The sequence below is a fragment of the Molothrus aeneus genome, chromosome 4 (assembly GCF_037042795.1).
Source record: "Molothrus aeneus isolate 106 chromosome 4, BPBGC_Maene_1.0, whole genome shotgun sequence".
Taxonomy (NCBI): domain Eukaryota; kingdom Metazoa; phylum Chordata; class Aves; order Passeriformes; family Icteridae; genus Molothrus; species Molothrus aeneus.
The window spans coordinates 16,588,311-16,610,009 of record NC_089649.1 but is presented as its reverse complement, the minus strand read 5'-3'; the positions used below and the strand labels follow the sequence as shown (position 1 = coordinate 16,610,009).

Sequence of the window (21,699 nt, the reverse complement as noted above, 5' to 3'; positions counted from 1 at the left end):
AAGATTATACTAAAAAGAAATAGAAAGGAAAAGGTTTCTTCAGAAGCTAGTTAAGCTAAGAATAGAAAAGAATGAATAACAAAGATCTGTGTCTCAGACAGAGAGTAAGAGCTAGCTCTGCCATGAGTGGTCAGGAAATCCAAACATCTACAGGAGACTAATTATGGGTCTACCTGTTGCATTCCACAGCAGCAGATAACCATTGTTTACTTTTGGTTGCTGAAACTGCAGTTTCTCACAAGGAAAAATCCTAAGAAAGGATTTTTCATGAAAGATGTCTGTGACAAATGCATAATTCAAAGTGAAAGGATTTATATGTTACTTGACTGAATGAGTATCCTTTTTTTAAAAAAAAAATTTAAATTCAGTGTTGTTTATGAGGATGTTGTAAGTGAGATAGAAGCATAAAGGTTGCCCATGTCCTTGTGGAATACAGGAGGACAAAACCAGGTATGAGAGTAGTAATATAGCTGGCTGTGGGTTGAAATAGTATACAGGGCAAAAAAAGATGTGAGGATACTGAAAAAGTTTATCTTGCTGAAGCTCTGGAATGCTGAATCCAGGGGTGGGGAAATGGGGGTGGTTTGAGAATATTCTCAAGGCTTTGCTAAATGTTTTTGAAGTCGGGGACCATGTGAATTCCAGACCTACAAGTTGTGTTTATTCCCCTCTATTTCTACCTTTATTTTTTTCCAACAAAAAACCCAGATTATTAAGTCCTCAGATTTTATGGTTTTTGTGCAATTATTGTTCTTGCTTCATAGAGTCAGCAAGAAGTGGCAGTAATAGTCTATATTTCTAGAGAAGAGTCTTTTCCTCCTAAGTCTTCTTCCATGTGTTTATCTCATGAAACTTCTGATTAGCTACCTTGAAGACTTATTTGGACCCCATTTATGAAATTTCCATGTTATGACAGCCTGTGTTTAGCTGGGAAGGTTGCAGTTAAAGATTACAGTTAGGGATACTCGAAATGCCTGGATTTTAGGTGCTCTCTTAGTTTAAAGGTGCATTTTTGAATAAGGGAAAATTTCTGCAGGTAATCAGGTAGCTGTTGGTAGCAAATGTATCCCAGTAGATTAAGCCCCAGAGGTTTGAATTTGGGAGTTTCTGTAGAAGTGGGTTAAATGGGAGATTTGATTTAGGGGGGAAAAAGTGAATAGTTGCTTTACAAACTTAGCACTGTGGATTCATTGAAGTGCACATACTTCCTTTTTCTCTAGAATTCTGTGTTCTGGGTTTCTGAGTTCACTGTGGGCCATTCTAGTCATGCACAATGGCACATCTGTTTGCATGTGAAAGCAAAGGAAGGGGCAGTTTGCACATGTCTCTGTGGTGCTGCAGTGTGATTTAAATTCATTTGTAACAAAATAGATTCTCATGTGGTTGGTGTGTCCAGTAGAACAATATTCAGAAATCATTTTAATTAATCTGAGAGGTAGGATAATGGACTGATGCTATTTTGGTTAGAGAACTCCAGCTGTTGATTTTACTGGGACAAGAGATGCTGGCTTTTCAAGGAAGAAGGTATTTGTGGGATATCTGTAAAATACAAGTACTGTGGCATCAGCGGCTATTACTTTGTGCTGAGTTTCACAGCTTAACATTGGGTAGTAAACCAGCTCTAGCAATTGCATAATTGCACAGCAGAATGGCATCTGCTTTATCTCATCTATCAAGCTTTCAGCAGCTCACACAATCTGAGATTGTCAATTTCTGGTCAATACATTGCATTCTCAGTTGGATAAAACATTTAAATTAAAACAGGCAAACAACTTTGTTAGACAAACTCTGTCTGGGGCTGTGTTAGTTTACATACCTTATCCCAGATGGCATGATCCAGATCCAGAAAACAGGGGTGTCTCTCTAAATACAGGACTCTTGAGTTCCTACCAGACCCTGGCGCTGTTATTGTTAATCTCTCTGTTTTCCTTTCCAGCCTAGCACTAGAGATGTGCGTCCTCTGCAGTTTTCCAAGGCTACATTTTTCTACATTAGATTACATCTAATCTAAGGTACATTAGGTCCTGCCAGGCCCTCTGCACCAGATGGGGCTCCCTGGAGGTTGCTTGGATAGCTGGTGACTTGGACTGCATGTGCAGTACAGCTTTCTCATGTGGAATGTGAGTGGTGGAAACCTTGCAAGTTAGAATGAGCCTGCCCCCCTGGAAGTCTGAATGGGATAGCTTCCTTTGTCAGTTGTTGGATATGAATCCCTACCAGGAATTTGAACTGGATCTCGATGTCCTTCCTGTTAAACCTATACTGGCTTGAATGAGATAGTTCAAGTTTTCTTAGATGAAAAGGGAAAAAGGAAAAGCAAACATGAAGCTAATCTATTGATTTAACTCATGGGAAAGAAGTGAGTCCCAGCTTCTCCTGAAGGACAGTTAATGTGTTTTAAGTGGTGTTATAGTACCACTCTCCTGTAATAGACACCCACCAGCAAACTTCAAAGGGCAAACAAGAGCTCTCTCCCTGTCACGAAACCGTCGGTTTAATTCTGCCGCCTTCTCTGTGCCGCCAGAAATAATTCTGTAATGATGTGTATTTGAAAACCTGGGTATCTGATGTGACTGGTGTTCAGGGTAATGAAATTCCAAGCTGAATGTGGTTCTCTGATTTCTGTTGAAGTTGGCTGAGGTGAGGCTCTCTGTAAGTGACTTGTCTGGGCTTGCGGGTCTCGCCTTGCGTAAATAGCGTGTTTTGTTATTTCATGCTGCACGATGTGCCTGGGAGGTTGTGCTCTGCTGGTTTTGATAGGGAACTTGAAAAAGCACCACTGGAGCACTAAGCAGTACAAAGACAGACGCTCCAACTTGTAATGCATCATCTACCTTTGCATCATGCTTATTTCACTTATTAGTACAAATTCTATATATTCATTTTAGTTACGTGCTCTTAAAACATGCTTAAACTCATGGGTTTTCTTCTATTAAGGAATGGAATCATTCTAAGTGTTCTGTTAAAAGATGTAATCTAAACAGTGAAATGTTAAGGAAGGTAACTGATGCCATTATTTTTGCTACAATGTGCTTTGTGTTTATAAAAGTTTGATCAGTTCTGAAGTCTCTCTTCAGTCACCAAAAATTTTTAACCAAACAAACAAAAAAAACCCAAGAAACTGAGCAAACCAAGGCCATTCAGAATTCCCAGGGAAAATTGTAAAGAGATGAGAGATAAGTTGTTTTATTGTAGTCTCTAGCTTTTGTTGTCATTTTTCAGCTCCTTCCCAGACAGACAGTTTGTCTAGAAGTTTGTCCTTACTTTTGGAACTACTGTATGAAAATCTAAACTTTAATTTGATCGCAGAAATGGGACTTGTGGCCTTTGGAAGGCAATTCTTAATTAGAAGCTTAGCTTGGACATGATCCAAGTGCCTTCTTTGAAGTTAAATCCTAATATGCTACATTAGAATTGAGGAGAACTTGCTGGAGGAGAGAGCATAAATTATTTGGATGACTACGCAAGCATTATAGATAGAATATTCTCAATATTTACATTTTAATGGAGTATTTTCAGGTCTGCAGTGCATATTCTGTCTGTGCCCTGGAAGGAAGGCACTTGGTTAAGAGGGAGTGCAGTGCTGGGGGGATGTATAAGGGGTGTACACAGATGTTTGTGTAGGCCAGCAGAGAACTGGAAGGAAGATGCCCCAGCAGCAAACAGTTCCACATCTGTATGTGTTTTCTCTAAACTGAGCAAAATGGATATAAATCTAGAGAATTTACATGAAATTTCAGGATGTAGCTTCTTAATTGCTTTGAAACTTTGCCTGATAGCCCAGCATGGAAAGGCTGTTGAATGCTTCCAGCAGATGAAAAGAATACATTTGCTTGTGTTCTTGGGTTAAGTTGTGTGGTCTTGATTAGGGAGAAGGATGTGGCAAGACAGGAGCGAGGTGCTGTCTCCAGCTCTATTTGTGAGTAGGTTTGAGCCTTGTTGGGCCTTATGTGAGGATCTGTGACAACATTGAGATAAATGGTGTGTGGAAATTTTGCTTTTTGTTTCTTGGTTCATGGACTTCTTGGCCTACAGCATGGCACCAGCCCCTGCTAACAGGATGAGTCAGGAGAAATCAAACACCGTGCAGAGTCCCATAGCATGCCACCACCTACAAACACTTGTCTCGTGGTTTAACTGCATATTTCTGTTTTATCATGGGTTTGGTGTTTTTAAAATTTAATGTCTCAAAGAACCAGAATGGAGCCATAATTTGTGTGCAATTTGAGAAGCTCTGGCTGCTGACTAAGTGGAAAAAAATAAGTCTGTTTAAAATCTCACGTCATTTTTTATTGTTCCCTCTCCATCATCTTGCTTCAAAGTCAGTTCAGCAGACTTGAAAAACCTACAGCTAATAAAACTACTGGGAAACAAGAGGTCTGGTTTTAGTTAAACACTTCAGTACTGTAGCTCCACTGTTGTGTGTGGATTGATGCCTCACTTAAGGGCTAGGAGCATTTTGAAAACACATCTCCAAAAGCTACCCACTGAATTTGGTTTTTATTTCCCATGGTAGGCAAGTAATTGCTAGACTGGGGGCAGATTTCTTTGTTGTAAAATCCACAATGTTGAAGGTAGCCATTGTGGAAGATTGAAGCAACCTCACTGCTCCCACACAGCCCCAGTGGATTCTTTTCATCTTGCTGTAGGTCCATACTGTTCCTTTCTCAGAGTTAAATGGTAAAATGTTCTTTGGATAAAGTGGGATTTATCCTGCTAAACTGTGCAACTGTGATGGGCTGGTGAGACCTGTTGGTTTCGTGAGTTGATTTGTAGCTTTGCTTACCTTTCCCAGTTTTCTTAAAGATTGCCTACACAGCTCAAGTGAGCTGCGTAAAAATGGGGAGAATAAAGGCTTTTAAAGAGGAAGGTTTTGGAAACAGTCCAAAATAAACATGAACAAACTTTAGTTCTTAGAGTGCTGCATTATCTTACTTCTTTTCATGCTTCTTTCATCTTTGAAATTTTTCCTACTTCTGTAGGAATTCTGTATTAGTAGTGTTGTTGACTAACCTGTCATCTGACCTAACAGAAGTTAAGCAGCAGGTTTATTGGTCCCTCAGAATTTTTCACCACATTTTGTTTTCTGGGTGTGAAAAGTTGGAACTTCTGATTTCCTTGTTGCAGCCTCCAGAAACATCTGCTCATGTGTTCCCCATTTTGTATTCTTGCATTGCATGTTCCTTGCTGTAGTGACTGGCACTTGTTTTCACAGCAGTTATATGTGCTTTCTCTATATCACTGCTTTTGTTTTCAAAAGCATTAACTATAGTCAGACCAGAAACAGCCTTCTGCAAATGAGGACACCTGAGGTTTTTTGCCTCATTTTGACAGTGAAGCATTGGTATTCCCAAGATGTAGAGACTCTTTTTGTGTGTGTGTGTGTGTGTGTGTTCTGCTTTAATGCACATTCTGTGTATGGTTGTTGGCTTGTGCTTAGGAGAGTTCTGGGAGATGGTTGCAGATGTCAAGTACATACCCCCTTCTGTGGGGTCCTTTGCTCCAGTATGTTATTTATGTAATCCCCTGGGAGTAGGAACTGAGACTGCTGTATTGATTTCTCATCACATCAGTTTAGCTGTTCTGGTTAATTAAATATCCTCTAGGGGCTTACTAATTGATTGTTAATCATATTTTGTGGATGTCAAAGATGAGCAGAATTATAATTTTCCAGTGCTTGCTTTATCTCTCTGGATATTTTTCTTTTCATGTCATAAAGGAGCCAGGGACTGAGTTCTGGTGATTGCTTTTTACATACAAGAGGTGCACACCAAATGCTTGCACCTGGTTTGTTTGTGCAGGAGGGATCTGGTTTTGTCTTGGGTCTCAATGAGGTTTTTAATATCAGTTTTAACTTGGAAGTGATGTTGAGGGAGGCTCAGAGGAGGTGGCTGCATTGGGATAGTCAGGAGTGGCCAGGCTGACCACAGAACCCTCAGGCCATGGGAACAGAATGGGACTGCGCAGCATCCCCTGGGCATTTGCTTTTAGACTCCAGAGCCACAGGCATTTTAAACTGGTTTAAAAATATTTTTTAAAAATTCAAATGTTTGTGTTTGATTTTTACATTATGACTCTTGCTTTCTACTTCTGACACCTTGATTTAAACTTTCAGAGCCTTTGAGAAGGTACAAATCTTATCACAGCGATGTTTATAGTACTTCGAGTGAAAGTCCATCTGTTATTTCTTCAGAACCAGATTTCAGGCAAGGTAAGACCTATGTTTAAAAACCAACCAACCAACCAAAAACCCAAAGAAACAAAAAAACCTAAAGAAAAAAGTTTGAGATGAAAACCAGACCACTAAAGCCTTTAGCAGGAGTCTTGATAATTGTCCTGATACGCAGTTCTAAGATGATGAAATTACTTGATGTACAGATCAGCATAATGTGCAGTCTGTTCAGAAATAAGTTTGACATGAGGCACTCTGGGAGGGAACTTGGTAGGAAAAGCTGGAAATAATTAACTTTTTACTAGAAGTGTTCTTTTTTAAATAACAGAAAATGCTGCAGAAAAATGATGGAGTTGTTGTTAGTGCACAGTAACCAAGAATTCCAAAAGCTTCATGTGGGACCTCCATAGTATAATTATATCAGTGGGATTTATTATGATGGTTAAGTGGTTTATAATTTATATGCCAAGGATTTCAGTGTAATGCTAAAGTACTACACAGTACAGGCTGTTAGTAAGGTAAATTTAAGTAGTTTATATTAAATCAATCACTTGAAAAAGCAGGAGATGATACGAAAGATTATTTGCTGATGTATGGCAGGAAGAATCATCTTTACAGAATCATTTTAAAAAATGGAGACAAATCATTTGATGAAAATTAGGAAAGAAAACAATAGTTAGGAAGCTGGAATGTAGCTGCACTATATGTATTCTGTAAGCACAGAATTCCAGCCCAGCCTCCATGTACTCACTGCTCTCTCAACCTCCTTTGTCATTGTCTGTCCTTGTGCTTACTGGGCCAGAAGCCTGAGGAGCAGTAACAAATTCTGAGGCTCCTGTAATTTCCCTTTGCTTGCTTGCAATTTGGAACAGACTGTTTACGTGTTCCGGTCCAAAGTCAACAACTCCTAAGTTTGTACAGGCAAGATAGAGCTGCCTCCTGCTGCCTTCTGGTAGAAGTATATCTGGGCTCAGTGAACTGACTGCAAAAAACCCCAACTATTTCTAATTCAATGTGGCTTTAGTGTGTTCTGCAGGAGCTCTCCTGACAGCTCTGTTTGCTGAGGGTACAGTAAGAGGGGGAAGTGAAGTGCTGTGCAAAATCAAGCCTGAAGTGTGGCATCTCAGGTGCTGCCACAGGAAGATCTCCCAGCAAAAGCTGTAATTTTACAAAGAGAATCACAGGTTAATGTATTGCCAAAAGGAAAAAAACCCCTATAAATTATAATGAGGAGTCAGATTCCAGAGATAATGATTAGAAGTTCAGATACTGCCTTCTTAGCTCCTTTTTTGTGTACTGGATGCATAGTTAACTAGCTGCTCTCTTTCTGGTCTGGAGTAGTTTTGTATGATGTCTCTGCCATGTTTGTTTCAACTCATGGCTGACAAAAAAGATATGTTTCCTTGGGAAGGGGTCTATGAAATTTTGTGAAGTTTTATTGTCATTTCTTTTAGACCTTCCTTAGTATTCTTCTTCAAAGGTCTGTCAGCTGTTTTTGCTGGGGTAAAACTGTAAGGTAGCTCTGAAAACTGAAATCAGCTTCATAATGTTAATTTGTTTCATACTGTAGTGCCATTGTGCAGAACAGATAAATTCGATTCCTTCTGAGTAATCTCATATGACTGATAAATCCTTGAGGTTTAGATGGATTACTCTTTGTAATGTGTGTGTTTTGTTGCCCAGTCAGGTATTAATTTGTCTTTTGGTTTGCTAGTGAGAAGAAATGAAGTTTTCAAGAGAGATGATGCCAGTGGTGTGTTATCAGGTGCTGATGATATCTCCACATCAAGTCAACCTAATTCTCAGAGAACAAGGTAAACCCTTTGAAAACAATGTGGCTTTTTCTTTATCAAAGAATGTATTCTAAATCTGCAGGTGAAGTTTTTCACTCCCATCGCTGCTTCTGGTTAAGACTATAAAAACAAGGCATGGAATACTTGAATGAAAATAGTGTTTCAGAATTAAATATTGCATTCTGAAGTAAAAGTCTCATGATGATCTGTAATGTAGAGGTCAGTTGGGTGCCTACATTCAGTTCCCATGTTTAATGGAGACTGGGTTGAACTCAGGCTGTTACAATGTCAGAAGGTCAGAGGCCATGTTCTGCTTGGAAATATTTAATTATTTTTAAATCATACTTTTCCAGAACAAAGTTTTTCAAATTACTGATATTAATACAGATTTATTTGTGGGGTTTTTTTTTCATTTAATAACAAAATGGAAGCATGCTTATTTCCTTGAAATACATCAGAAGCAATACATTTGGTTTGGTTGTTTTGGCAAAATCTTTAGTTCATGTTTTTGTGTTTGGATTCATTTTTTTAATACCTCAGCACTTACTAAGCAGGCCAATTCAGCAACAGTTTATGCTTTTTGAAAATTACTTTGCTGAGTAGTGTATTCAAATACAGGACCCATATGAGTTTCATTTTTCCAAGTGCCATTCACCAGTACAGCTTTAAAAACTAGGTTCTTTGAAACTTTGAACATCACCTTTGATTACAGCATCTTTTTAATACAGCAGAAGCATATCTTGCCATATCTATTACATTTTGAGAATGGTTCCCCTCTAAAGGTTTGAAAAGTTTTACTGACATTGACTTTCTGGATTTAAAAGTTTCTTCTGGTCTCTTCTGGATACCTAATCACCTTGGAAGATTTTATCAAAATTATGCAGATAATTTTTGAAGCAAGGGGTAAAAAATAAAGGCACATCTCTTTCTTCCCTTCTTCCCTCATCACATCACAGCAACAAAGCCTCCCCTTGGCAGCTTTTTGCTTTGTATTCTGTAGATCAGGAGCAATATTGCTGCTGTGCTGAATATTCTAGGATATTTATATGGTTTTGGCATATGTTGGAGGAGAATCCTGCTCTATCCTATTAAAGAAACTTGGAAATGTGTGAAGATTGGGCCCGTGTTGGGTGATGTGACGCTGCTGGTGAATGTGTCCTTAAAGCAAAGGGTAAATAGGGCTTAGAGCCATGCTTTGAACATGGAGATGAAATAAGTGAGTGTCTGCTCCTTGCACTCTATTGTGTGCCAGAAGTGGATCTGGGTAAGGCAGGGTCTCAAATGAACTGCAGGGCAGTTTGAACTGCATCTCAGGGCAGGTGAGCATGAGAAGAGCTCCTTGGGGGTGATGCAGCTTTTGGTTACCTCGTTTGGTGAATTGGTTTCCTTACTACCTGCACTTTGCCTGAGAAATGCAAAGTCATCTAAAAACCTGTATATTGGCATTTCTGGCAGGGAAGAAGTGATTGGGTGCAGCTTAACTGAGTCCACACAGTTTTGTTGTCAGGAATATGATATCTGTGTGATGCTGTATGTGTTAACGGTGCCCAAGCAGTCATGGGAATCCTGCCTGTCTTCACATAATATATGTGCTTTTATGGCAGACTTCAAGGGTTACTGGTTTATATTCCATGTAACCCTGATAAAGAACTGTACATGTTTACTTTGTGTTTCATGCTGTTTTAGCACCACACTAAAAAGGCAAATCAGATTATTGCCACTGTATGTACAGAAACAATATATAGATTTCTTATTTGCCTTTGTTTTTTTTTTAATTTTGGTGAAAACTGCTAAGTCAACCTTCCTGCTTTGCCTGGAACCCAGGAAATTGCCCATTCAGCACCGTAGTTATGCTTCCAAATAAACCTGCAGTAATTTGTGGATGCTGATAGAGAGCTTTTGTTTCTATTTACAAAGTATTTCAGAAACAGAAAGTAGTATGTGGTATGTAAATGAGTCACATTGTAAGTGAGTCATTGTTGTAAATGAATCAGGCCTATTATGCAAGTGAAAATGCTGAGGTGAAGCAGCACATAGTTTCTCATGGTTTGTTTCACATTATTTTATATTACTCTGTTCAGACTGGTGCCTTTAATGGATGTAATTTGTATATGAGTGAAATCAAGAAGGAAAATATGTTTTGCAAGCACAGCATAGACTTACCTGTTGTACTTAGCAACGGGATGAATTTTGCATGTATGTAACTATACAGTATTTTTTAGTATTTTTTAAAATCTCCTGTATCCTTGACCTCCACTCTGATACTACTGCACTTGCACAAAAGTATCATGGTAGGGTACCACAGGTAATTATTTACTGATTTTCATAATTGTTCACCCATTTTTATAGATGAGGAAGTTTGGGTTTTTTCTTAATCTAACTACCAGACAGTACATATATCCAAGATGAAAAAATAAGACTGCCAGCTAGTTTTACTAGCTTTTTTTGCAGACCTACTGAGAAACAGGACAGCAGCCACAAGCAGAATTCAGTCCTGTACTAATACTTAGATTATACCTCTGTTACTAATGTGAGCTGAATAGAAAACAGCGTGCTCTCTCTGTCTTACTACAGCAGCTCATAAAAGATTCCAGTGCTAACAAGTGTAAAAGGAATTCCATCCAAGATGGTAGTTAGTTAAATGGGGGATTTCTAAGAAAATAACTTCATATTTTTATCCAGGACATTGCATGTTGCTGCTCTAAAATGTCCTGTGTTGCAACACACCATGGCTTTTATGGATTCAGAAACCTCAGGTCTCAAAGTAAAACTGGTGATAACAAGTAGTTCCAAGGAGCGGGATCTCAGAGTTTACATGCTTTGGCTGGCCATTTGATTCCACAGTTTGGGGAAGTATATGCAACTTAATCCTTTACTTAAATTTCATCAGCACTGGGGAGCATGTTTCAGTGTCTCTCTTGTGTTCAAGAGACACCAACTGTACTTCAGTACATCTTAATTTTACTGCTCCTGTGGCATATTCTTAGAGCCAGTCTGTTTAATTATCCACAGAATTATCCTGATAAAATTGAGTTGTAAATCAAATAGGAGGATTTGGATTTGAGGGAGGTTTCTTTTAAGAGAAGCAGCAAAGCTGTTCAGAGTTGTCAGAAGATGCAACTTGTGCTGTCTGGGTGGGCATGCCCTGATGTTAAATTAGCAGGAGCCATAGACATTCAGTATTACCCTTCTTGTGGTCTGTGACTGTTGTTATCCTTTAAGCTTCTTGGAATGCATTCCTTGTGGCAATGGCTTGTGTCTTGTTTCCTCTCTGCTTCTTATATTCCTTGGTTTTTTTCCTTTTTTACTTCTGTTTTCTTTTTCTTCCTTTACTATTTCTTCCTTTTTCTCTCTAGGAGCAGCAGCTGACATGGATCTCTTCCTTCTGTTGCCTTTTCCTTCCAGTAGATTTCATTTTCATACCCTTCCTACCTTCCCAAAAGGCATCCATCTTTCTCAGTCTATTCCTGACCTTCCCACTGCACTAATCATTAGGGAATGCCTACCTGCTTCCCTTCTTCCAACTTCCTTCTCTGATCCAATACCTGCTAATTTCTTGGTAAGTACACCAGGTGAAGAGGGAATTCACTTCCCCTTTTTTTTGTTCCAAGTGTCAGCCTTCCAGGTTCGTGCTCCCCTACCATCTGCAGGTTAATAAGCAGCTGTGAGGTTCTGGTTTGCAGTCAGACACTGATGAAAATACAGACTAGCAGCCAAGTACTTGTCTGATGAAACACCACACAAAACACACTTCTGTGATGCTATCTCTTAGGAATGTAATTTAGACTCTTGACTCTTTTTTTTTTCCTTTTTCCAGTAATAACATTTGCATATTCAGAACTTCACGAATGAGCTCTCCTCATTTCAGCAGTATTTCCTTTTGTGTAGGAGAGATGCATTCCTTGTCTTGGAACCTAAAGACTGAATCATGTTGCTCCCCCCCCATGAAAACTGGCAGTCTGACCCAGCCAGAGTTCATTTTACTGACCCAGGATTCTGAAATGTGCACATTTATGTTTGGTGATAGTGCTTATGTACTACGACAGGAACATTTGTAAACTCTTAGGTTTTTGAGCTTCCTCCAGGGACACCCCACACCCACCCCAATTTTCAGAGAAATTAGTACATGTCAACAGAGATGATAAAACCAACCTAGTGCATAAAAACTTCTCATTGCTGCTGTTGCTGTTTTTAAAAAGAAAGATATTTTTCTGCCGTGGTGTTTTCACAGTAGCAAGTTTTTAGAGAGAGCCAGTTGCAACATGTCTTTTTCAAATGTCTTTGATAATTCATAGATATTTATGTTCAGAAAGTGTTTGTTTTTGTTTTATTTCAGAGCCCATCCTTAGACCTTGATCTGAAGGGTTCTTGTGGGTGTATTTAACTTAGGGTTTTGTCAATATTCCCATATATGTCGATCCTAACAAGTTTCCTCACTGTGAAAAGCTAAGCATGTGCACATGTGTTGGCAGGTCTGGAGCCTTTTCTCATTTCTTTGTCCCTTTAGGTGCATGTTATTCAGTCTTTTGTAGAAAAATAAACAGAGGAGGGAGAAAGTAAATAAATGCTGTGATAGCCTTGCACAGGGGAAAGGCTTCCATTAATACATTTGTTCCACAACTACTCTGTGTGTTCCCTGAAATTCTCTTTGAGGAATGTTAGCATTGTTCTCTTATATTTAACTCTTCTTATTTTAAGGCTGGTTTTCTATGCTAACCAATGGCGCTTTAGTATTAAAAGTATTGGTATTAACTGGTAATGTTGTAAAAAGATGAAAATAAAATTTGAAATCACATCCAGTTTAGCAAGCGTAGGCAAGTGTACTGGCTTGGACAGGGGCATTTTTCTCTTAGCTTATTAACAGATTTGTCACTCATCAAACATATCTTTAGGTTCTCTTAGGAAGTAGGTATATAAATGTAAAGTATTTTTAACAAGTCTGTATGTTACCTTACTACAAAGGGCCCTGTATCACTCAGTGCACAATTACTCTCTGTTTTTGTACATTTCTAAACCTGACTGCAATGATACACAGGCTTCTAAACATCTTTGCTTTTTCACGTTTTTCATTACTCAGTTTGGGTGGTATGCTTAACACTCAGTTCAGACTTGCCAAAGAAAGGACATTTTTCATGAAAGCCACCTTAGTTTTGCCTGTCCATTTTTGTTTAAGAATTGCCTCTGTATAGTTATGTTAACAGGGGGAGAACATCGCTTTTTCTTGGTTTAGGATTTCTACAGAAGGCGCAATTGATTTTTGTTTAGTTTGGCGTTTGAAGGTGTTTTTCTGTAAGCATGGGACAGAGAGAAGGGGAGTGGAAGTTGGGTGGTTTTTTGCTTTGTGTTTGTTTGTTTGTTTGTTTTGTTTGGGGTTTTTTTTTTGATTTCTCAGTTGTTCACATTTCCTAACCAGCTATTTTATTTTTCAAATAAAAGATGGCTTTTGTTTACCCAAACAGGACATGAATTTCTTTCCTTGTATAAAGAATGAGACTGATAGGAGTTTGGGATCAATACTTGCAGAAAAGAAATTGCAGATATGTTGCTGTGTTTTTTGAAATACTGATGCATTTTTTGTTTGTTTTTCGTGTTTTCCTTCAGATTATAAATTTAGACTCTAATTTAGTCATTGGAGTGACTGTATATCAGCCAAGCCATTCTTGGGAATTAAAAAAAAAGGAACTATTTTCAGCAAAATAAGATTATGGAAAGATTAGTGTATGATATTTAGAATAGTTTAGTATATAGTTTATGACATAAACATTTTTATGTAAATATTTCAAGCTGTACTACTTCTCAGGAGAAATCAGGGAATAAATATCAGGCTCATGCAAGCAGAAAGTGTTGAAGCAATATTTACTTAGAGAAAGTAGACTATTATGTTAGTTTTTCCTTTAATGACATGTTTTTGACCATGCCTTTTTCACAGTCCCCCCATGAACACAGAAATTAAGATATTTGCAAAGCATTAATACTTCTCTTCTTCTGGTGCATCTACTAATTTTGCACTGATTCACTGGGTTTATAGCTGAGTATTTCTTCAGACTGCAGCTGAGCCTTTCTTTTCATATGAATAAATGAGGCAGTTCTGCAGGCAGCTGCAGAAAGCTGGTGTGTTATTTTCTGCAGTGATGGACTGCTGCACAGAGGTAACCTCCTGGCTGACAAATAATGTGTTCAATGTAGCATTTGCTGGCTGGTGTTTGTGCTCTGTGTTCCCACCTAGGGATAAGCTTAAAGCAGCAGAATGTCTTAGGCATAGCTGCTGATGTGTCATCCCCTCTGACCCTCCTGCAGGCAGCATGAAGCACCATTTGAAGGCAAGCTAATAAGCCAAGAGGTGATGCTGAAGCGGCAGGAAGAAGAAATGATGCAACTGCAAGCTAGGATGGCTCTGAGGCAGTCCCGGCCTAACCTCTACCCTGGGGATGCAATTAGATCCTCAATGCTTGACATCACCAGAGACCCACTGAGGGAAATAGCCCTGGAAACAGCCATGACACAAAGGAAACTGAGGGTAATGCCCTGAGCTCAGGTGAACTCTTATTTTCATTGAAACGCAGTGCTGTCTTGACTGAAACTCTGGTATGTGGGATTCATAAGCCTGGTCCTGTAATAAACAGTCATCAGGAGATGAAATACCAGGTGTGTGGGGTTGGCCTACTTTCACAGGGTAAAACTTCTGAGATTTTGTGGCATTAGTGGCTACAGAGCCTAAAGTGGCATCAAGAGATGCTAAAACAGACAGCAAGGCTCGACAATTGCATCAATTAAACAGTGTAGCATCCTAACAAAGGTAAGGCATAGGTTTCCTCTTCTGTTCTGTGGTGTTTTCAGCCACTTCATTTGCATTTCTCTTCATGGAATGTGGATGTGCCCTGCCAGCATCAGAGGTCATTAAATGAACAAGTTGGGAAGGTAAAGAGAGCATTCATTTGCCTCACAAGTTCACCCTGTGCAAATCCCCTTTGCTTTCCCAGCTGTCTTGGTATGTGGATGAAATAGGGAATTACACACAAAGAGGGAGACAGAGGTATATAGGTATATTTACAGAAGTAAACAGAGTGTCTGGTGTGTGGAATAGATGATGGCTTGATGCCCTCTGCTGCTGCTTTCCATGAACTGGATATTTTAATTTTTTTTTTAAAGTAAGGATGGGAAAACTTGAAGCAAGACTCAGGCACTGGTTGCCCTAATGCAGGCTAATAACTCCTGTATCTGTCTCCAGTCCATCACATTAAGATGAGTTAGTTCATGTAGGCTTTAACTAACCATGTTGGTTCCCCTCTCTGTCCTCCAACCCTTAAGAGGTTTTTGTGAAAGTGTTTTGCATATAATACAGACTAGGTAGCAGGTAATTGCCAAATTTTAGCCTTTGGTCCCTCTTTTGCATTTGCAGGGTGGGAGTTAACTGTGCCCCAGCCTGTTGTCCCAGCAACACAGTGTTCATTCATACTCTGTTGTGATTTGCAGAATTTCTTTGGCCCAGAGTTTGTGAAAATGACAATTGAGCCGTTCATCTCCTTGGATCTACCGAAGTCTATCCTGGTAAGAAAGGGGCTGTTGAGCCATCTGTGGCAGGGGAAGTGTGTTAAACCAACAAATGTGTTTTTATCACAAGTGTGAATGTTGAGAGATTTCATTTCACAAAATGCAGACTAAGAAAGGCAAGAGTGATGACACCAGGAGAAAAGTAAATGTGATGCTTCTGAGTGGGCAGAAGCTGGAGCTGACCTGTGATACCAAAACAATATGTAAAGATGTCTTTGATATGGTTGTGGCCCATATTGGCTTGGTGGAGCATCACTTCTTTGGATTGGCTACTTTAAGAGGTAAGAATAACTGCTAAATTATTTCTACTGCCCTTATTCAGCACTCTCTTTAAGAGATATTGTGCTTATTAAGTCGATGTTAGTCAATGGAAAACTTTGCTGTTCAATGCCCAGTTTCAGAATTATAAATCTGGTCTTTATCCTCCATCTAGTGCAAATACTTGGTTTTCATGCTTTTACCTCTTTCATGTTTGTGGCAGACAATGAGTTTTTCTTCGTGGATCCTGACATAAAGCTAAGTAAAGTAGCTCCAGAAGGATGGAAAGAAGAACCAAAGAAGAAGAACAAGCCTCCTGTCAACTTCACTCTGTTTTTTCGCATAAAGTTTTTTGTGGATGATGTCAGTCTCATACAGTGAGTGTATGAAATTTTTTATAGCCCCTTAAGCCCTAAATTTATGGACAGAAATTGGATATTAATCTGTACTGGAGGACCAAAGGTGGTGTGTGAGTTTTTTTCATGGTTTTGTTTTATACTCCTGTTCTAGGCACACACTGACATGTCACCAGTACTACCTGCAGTTGAGGAAGGACATCCTAGAAGACAGGATGCACTGTGATGATGAGACAGCCTTATTATTAGCATCCTTAGCTCTCCAAGCTGAGTATGGAGATTACCAGGCAGAGGTACATCATCAAATCCACCTTTGATCTTGTTGAGCTGTGATCTTGCTGCTTCATAAAAGACTGGACTGTGCTCTGCCACACGTGCTCTGCAGCTCTGCCCCAGACTGGAAGCTCAGCTGATATGCTCTATGCTCTTGGCAGGTTTTACTGTGAGCAGCTGTTCCTAAAGTCTAACACAGTTGCAGAATCTGTGTGTTAAAGCCTTTTTTTTTTTCCAGTGGAAGTAGAGTCAGGCTTGAATATGGAGAAGCTCATATGAATTAAGCTGTTGGTCAAGATGGAGATTGTGATTCCCTCCCCTTACTCAGAATCTTATGATTCTCTGAGTTGTAATGTACAGTTGTTTGTAAAAATGAATGTTTGTGCTTCAGTTGTGCTCATAGGGCATGGAAGTATGTGGAGGTGCCATCACAAAAATGTTTTGTGTTGCAGGTGCACGGCTTGTCCTATTTCAGAGTAGAACACTACGTCCCAGCAAGAGTGATGGAGAAACTGGATCTGTCCTACATCAAGGAGGAGCTGCCAAAACTGCACAGCACTTACGTGGGTGCCTCTGAAAAAGAGACAGAGTTAGAATTTCTGAAGGTAAGTGGGCAGCAGTTGGCTTCCTTCATCTGTGGCTTAAAAATTCCCTTGTTGGAATGTGGGTGCATGGACTTCAAGTGAAAGCACAGTAAAACAACTCAGGCTCTGAATTACACTGAAAGGAAGAAAGCTGAAACGATTTTGTCCAAAGGACACATCATAACAAGCCAAAAGAAATTGTAACAGATGGGAAGTTCTCTCACTTTTTCCCAATCAGTAGCTCAAGCTAGCTAAAAGCAACTACTAATCTAAAGGAAGATTTTTGTTTGCTCTAAAGGAAGCACTGTTTATGAGGCAGCACACCCTGTATTCCCCATGCATTTTGTGCTTTCTGTAGAGGGAGAAAAGCTCATAAATTACAAAAAGATTTGTTACAGCTAGTACTTTGTGTGATCCTTGGTATGAAGCAAGCTAGAAGTACTGCCAAGGAGAATTTTTTGTGCAGGTTCTATGTAAGATGATAGGAAAGCCATTATCCATGGATATATTTGGATTATTCTAAAAGGACTCATTGAGAAATCTAATTATGGTGTTTGCTCGTGGGATAATAATCAGATTCTCCCTTGATCAAAATGAGTTCAGGGAGCGAAGGATTGCTGTTGAAACACCAAATAATCATTACACTGTAATTCCACAGCCACACTGCAGTTCCACCATCTCTGAGTATGTGATGGAAGAGGCACTCAGCTTTGTCCATTCCAAGTCTGTGGCTTGTTTTGCAGAAGTGTTCCTGTAACTTAGCTGCAGAGAACAAAGCAGGGGGACAGGATCCTGGCTAAAACCTAGCCTGGGTTGGGGGTATGGTGGGGGGAGTTAGCTTCCCTTGTTTGATTCATTCCATCAGTCCCTTACACCAGTACTGAAGAGACAACGGGGGTGAATAACTGGGACTGCAAAGTGCAGTTTCATTCCCAGTGAAAATCTGAGAGTGAAACTGCATATGATACCTTAATATGGTCACAGAATTGCAGTGTTAGTTTAATTCTGCTTTTACAAAATGTGTGAAGTACAAGTGCATCTGTCTGGTTACGGTTCCTTGCTAACAACTGCTTTGTGCAAGTTTGATTTACTCACACATGTTCTCTGTTTGTGCTTTCCCTGTTTGATTTTAATAAACATTGGGTTCATTTGCTGTAGTCTGGCAAGTCAAGAGGTACCACCAAGTCTTAAAACCCTCAGCTGATGTGTGTCTGTAATAATAGCTGTAAGCTATAAGTGGAATCACCAGGCAGAGAGGATTATTTTGCTAAAATCTATATATTTACATGTACACATTTATAGAGAGATATATAATATTTCCATATAGTGCTATGGAAACTTGTAATGGCCCTAAAATTCGTACTCATAGAAGTTTCATTGCATTGATCTGTGCAGTTGTGTCAGAGGCTCACAGAATATGGGGTTCACCTTCATCACGTGCTGCCTGAGAAGAGATCCCAAACAGGAATCCTTCTGGGAGTGTGCTGCAAAGGAGTTGTCATTTTTGAAGTTCACAATGGTGCACGTACACCTGTGCTGCGCTTCCCGTGGAGAGAGACGAAGAAAATATCCTTTAGTGTGAGTTGCTCTCTTTTCCTCTGTGTGTACACATCTATATTTGTGTGTCCAGTTACTGTGAGTTTTGGTTGGTTATTTTTGCAAATTAAGCAGCTGCTTTACAGCATAGTCTGACTGTGTTTTGGATGGCTGTCATATTATGGGATTGAAATAGGAGCTTTCATGTTTGGAAGGTTTTATTTTTTTCCTTAGCTTGCATGGACAAGCATAGTGAAGGAGCACCAGACTGAGAATCCTGCATTAGAGGACTGGGTACAGGCAAATACCAGTACTCAGTATAATTAGGAGATGCACCTATGTTGCTTTCAAGTTATATTTCCAAGAGTAGTTAAGTTAAATGATAAAAGATAACAGGCTGACACTTGATCTGGACAACACCAGCCAAGAGTGGGTACACCATAATCTGGTGATCATGTGTCAGTTTTTAATGAAGCATTGAGCTTCAAATGCTTACCTTTATATAGGTATTGAAAACACTTCTAATTCTGTCTGATACCTTATTGAAAAGCTACAGCTTATTTCATCTGTGAGATGGTTTTAACTAGAATGGATAAATTCTAGTTTAAAAATTACTGAAAATATAAGTTCAAGATCTGGAACGTTAACTGAGAGATTTGGTAATTAGATCAGCATGTAGTTATTTTTCTCTTAAATGGCAGCATCCCTTGTGACTTCCTCAGGGCTTTTGAAAAACCCCATCTTGAAAAATATAATAGCTCTGGTTGTCATTACTCAGCACTAACAGTAAGAGAGACAGATTAAATAATAATAAAGCACCTTCTCATCTAGCCCAGGAGTAGCTTTAAAGAGCTACTTTATAAATCTCACATTACCTTTGACTCCTATTTTAATAGAAATCTCTTTCATCAGTGCATTTTGCTTCAGGAAAGTTTGAATGCTGCAACTGTGCACAAGCAAACACAGAATTCTTTGTAGGCTAAAAGAAATAATTTGTCTTTGACTTTTTTTCTTTCTCCATTGTGTAGAAGAAGAAAATAACTTTGCAGAACACATCAGATGGCATCAAGCATGCCTTTCAGACTGACAATAGTAAGACTTGCCAGTACCTTCTGCATCTCTGCTCTTCCCAGCATAAGTTCCAGCTACAGATGAGAACCAGACAGAGCAATCAAGACACTCAGGACATTGGTAAGGACTGTGATACTGTGTTAGTTTGTATTAGCAATCTATATGTATTTTTGTAAGGAGGAAAACTGAACTGGAGCTTCAGTAATTGTGCTGAGTGCTGTGTGTGTGTAGATCTACATTTAGAGGGTTTATACTATGAAGAAACCCCACTAGCTAAGCTTGCACATAAGTTAGATTGTTTAGATTTTGTTTAAGGGGTAGGAAGGGAGTTGGGAGAAGACAGAAAAGCTGGCACACAGCAGCTGCTCTAGTCTAAAAGGAATCTAAAAACAGGTCACTAATAGTACTTCCTTCTTTAATTAAATAAAGGCTTTTGCCTTTTCTTTCAGAAGTATCTTGAAAGTATTTCAATAACAGGACTTTTACCTTTTGCTTAATGTGAAAGGGACTGGCTTGATAATGTGGAATTAATGGTGTGATCATGGGAGTGCAAGTAAAATAGGGGACATTCCATGATGCTCCATCTCTAAGCTGTGGATACAGCTGTCTTATTTTGCTTTGTGTTGGGTGGACCTGGTAAGGAACAACATGGATATTAATCTTTCCTTCATAATTCCCATTTCCTTCATAACTTATGTGCATAACAGAAAAATGTAAAGGCATTCTTTTTTTTAGATAAAAAATATTAATTGGATAATGTAATCAGTGAAAAAACCCCTCTGTACAAATTTCTTCACTGATTGGAACAGAGCTCACTTGGCTGGATGGCCTTCAGTGGGGTCTGGAAATGCTGTTTTGGTCAGTCTGCCTGCTCATGCTCTCTTTGTTCCCTGTTATCTGTCTGCATTCCAGTTAATCCAGACTTCCACCAGTGTAGCTGGGATGAAGTTTGACCACATTGCTGTGGATATTGTGATCTCTAATTTAAAAAAGAAAAGAAAAGAAGGAGGGGGGTTGGGAGTGGGAGTGGGAAAAGGCTTGTGGCAACTATCCAGCCTTTTTTCTGTTCTGTTGGGCTCAGCCAACTTCAGGCAAAGAAATAAGACCAAGTGACTTAAAGCCTTTTTACCATTCTCTGATTTAGAGTTTGCTTATCCTGAATTGCAGAGAAAAACAGGAAAGGCTTTCTTGGCTAGGCAAACTTGGTTTCTTTTGACAGATGGAGTAGGTGCTGTGCTGTGGGAGTCTGGAAAACAATAATTTGCTTCTGTACAGTGCAGATCACTTGGAAATCAGAGGTGTCCCAGATTCCACCAATCACTTGTAATCAGAAGCAAACAAATCAGCATTATGGTTAACTCCAGCACACTGATTATTAAAAGTAAAAACAATTGAAACAAAAAATTTGCTGTTGTCGTAACTTTGCTAAATCTACATTGAACCCTTAATATGCCAGTAAAAGCTGGCACTCAGCAAAATAGTAAAGGAAAGGGCATACATAACAGTAAAGAAAAGGGCATTCTGGAAAATGCTGGAAATTCTAGATTCCAGAAAGGGCATATGGAAAAAAAAAAAAAAAAAACAAACAAACAAAGGAGGGTTAAGTCAACCTTACAGATGATGAGTTTTGAGCACATGAGAATTTTCAGTTACAGAATTGGCAGAAGGTTTGAAAAGCCTAATGCCTATATAATATAGTTAATGGTGTGAAAGTATTCATCTGAAATCCATAGAAATTCTGTTTGATGTTCTCAGAGGGTAAATAAAATGTCAAGAGAAGAGATCTCAGCACATTTTATTAGGGTACTCTTCCTCATGATGGCAGCACAGCAAGTGCAGCTGTCATTGATGCCTTCTGTCAGAGTCAGGAAATTCGGATTTGTGGATTTCTGGTCTGATTGGGCAAAATCATTCTTCTGTAGCTTATCTAGTCTGGTGGCTGTGGCTAGAAGAGGTGTTTGGTGTGGGTAAGGAAGTGGTAGTTGTATGCTAATTCACCTGATGAAAGGACAGAAAAACATACCTTCCACAACTAAATCTTCACCATCTCTATGCCTGTCATACAGAGCTTGAGTTACTGTGGCAGTTAATTCCTGCCTGAGGTA

General features: G+C 39.2%; 1 protein-coding gene across 1 annotated transcript in view; it reads left to right on the top strand.

Annotated features, from left to right (window-relative positions):
* PTPN13 (protein tyrosine phosphatase non-receptor type 13) overlaps window positions 1–21,699 on the top strand; it is a 112,655-nt gene that overhangs the window by 58,368 nt on the left and 32,588 nt on the right. Inside the window, exons 8-17 of the mRNA XM_066547996.1 lie at window positions 6,116–6,211; window positions 7,887–7,986; window positions 14,263–14,482; window positions 15,439–15,513; window positions 15,623–15,797; window positions 15,998–16,151; window positions 16,285–16,423; window positions 16,856–17,008; window positions 18,383–18,565; window positions 19,552–19,714. Of these exons, the coding sequence (XP_066404093.1) occupies window positions 6,116–6,211; window positions 7,887–7,986; window positions 14,263–14,482; window positions 15,439–15,513; window positions 15,623–15,797; window positions 15,998–16,151; window positions 16,285–16,423; window positions 16,856–17,008; window positions 18,383–18,565; window positions 19,552–19,714 (1,458 nt within the window). The remainder of the gene's footprint in view (window positions 1–6,115; window positions 6,212–7,886; window positions 7,987–14,262; window positions 14,483–15,438; window positions 15,514–15,622; window positions 15,798–15,997; window positions 16,152–16,284; window positions 16,424–16,855; window positions 17,009–18,382; window positions 18,566–19,551; window positions 19,715–21,699) is intronic.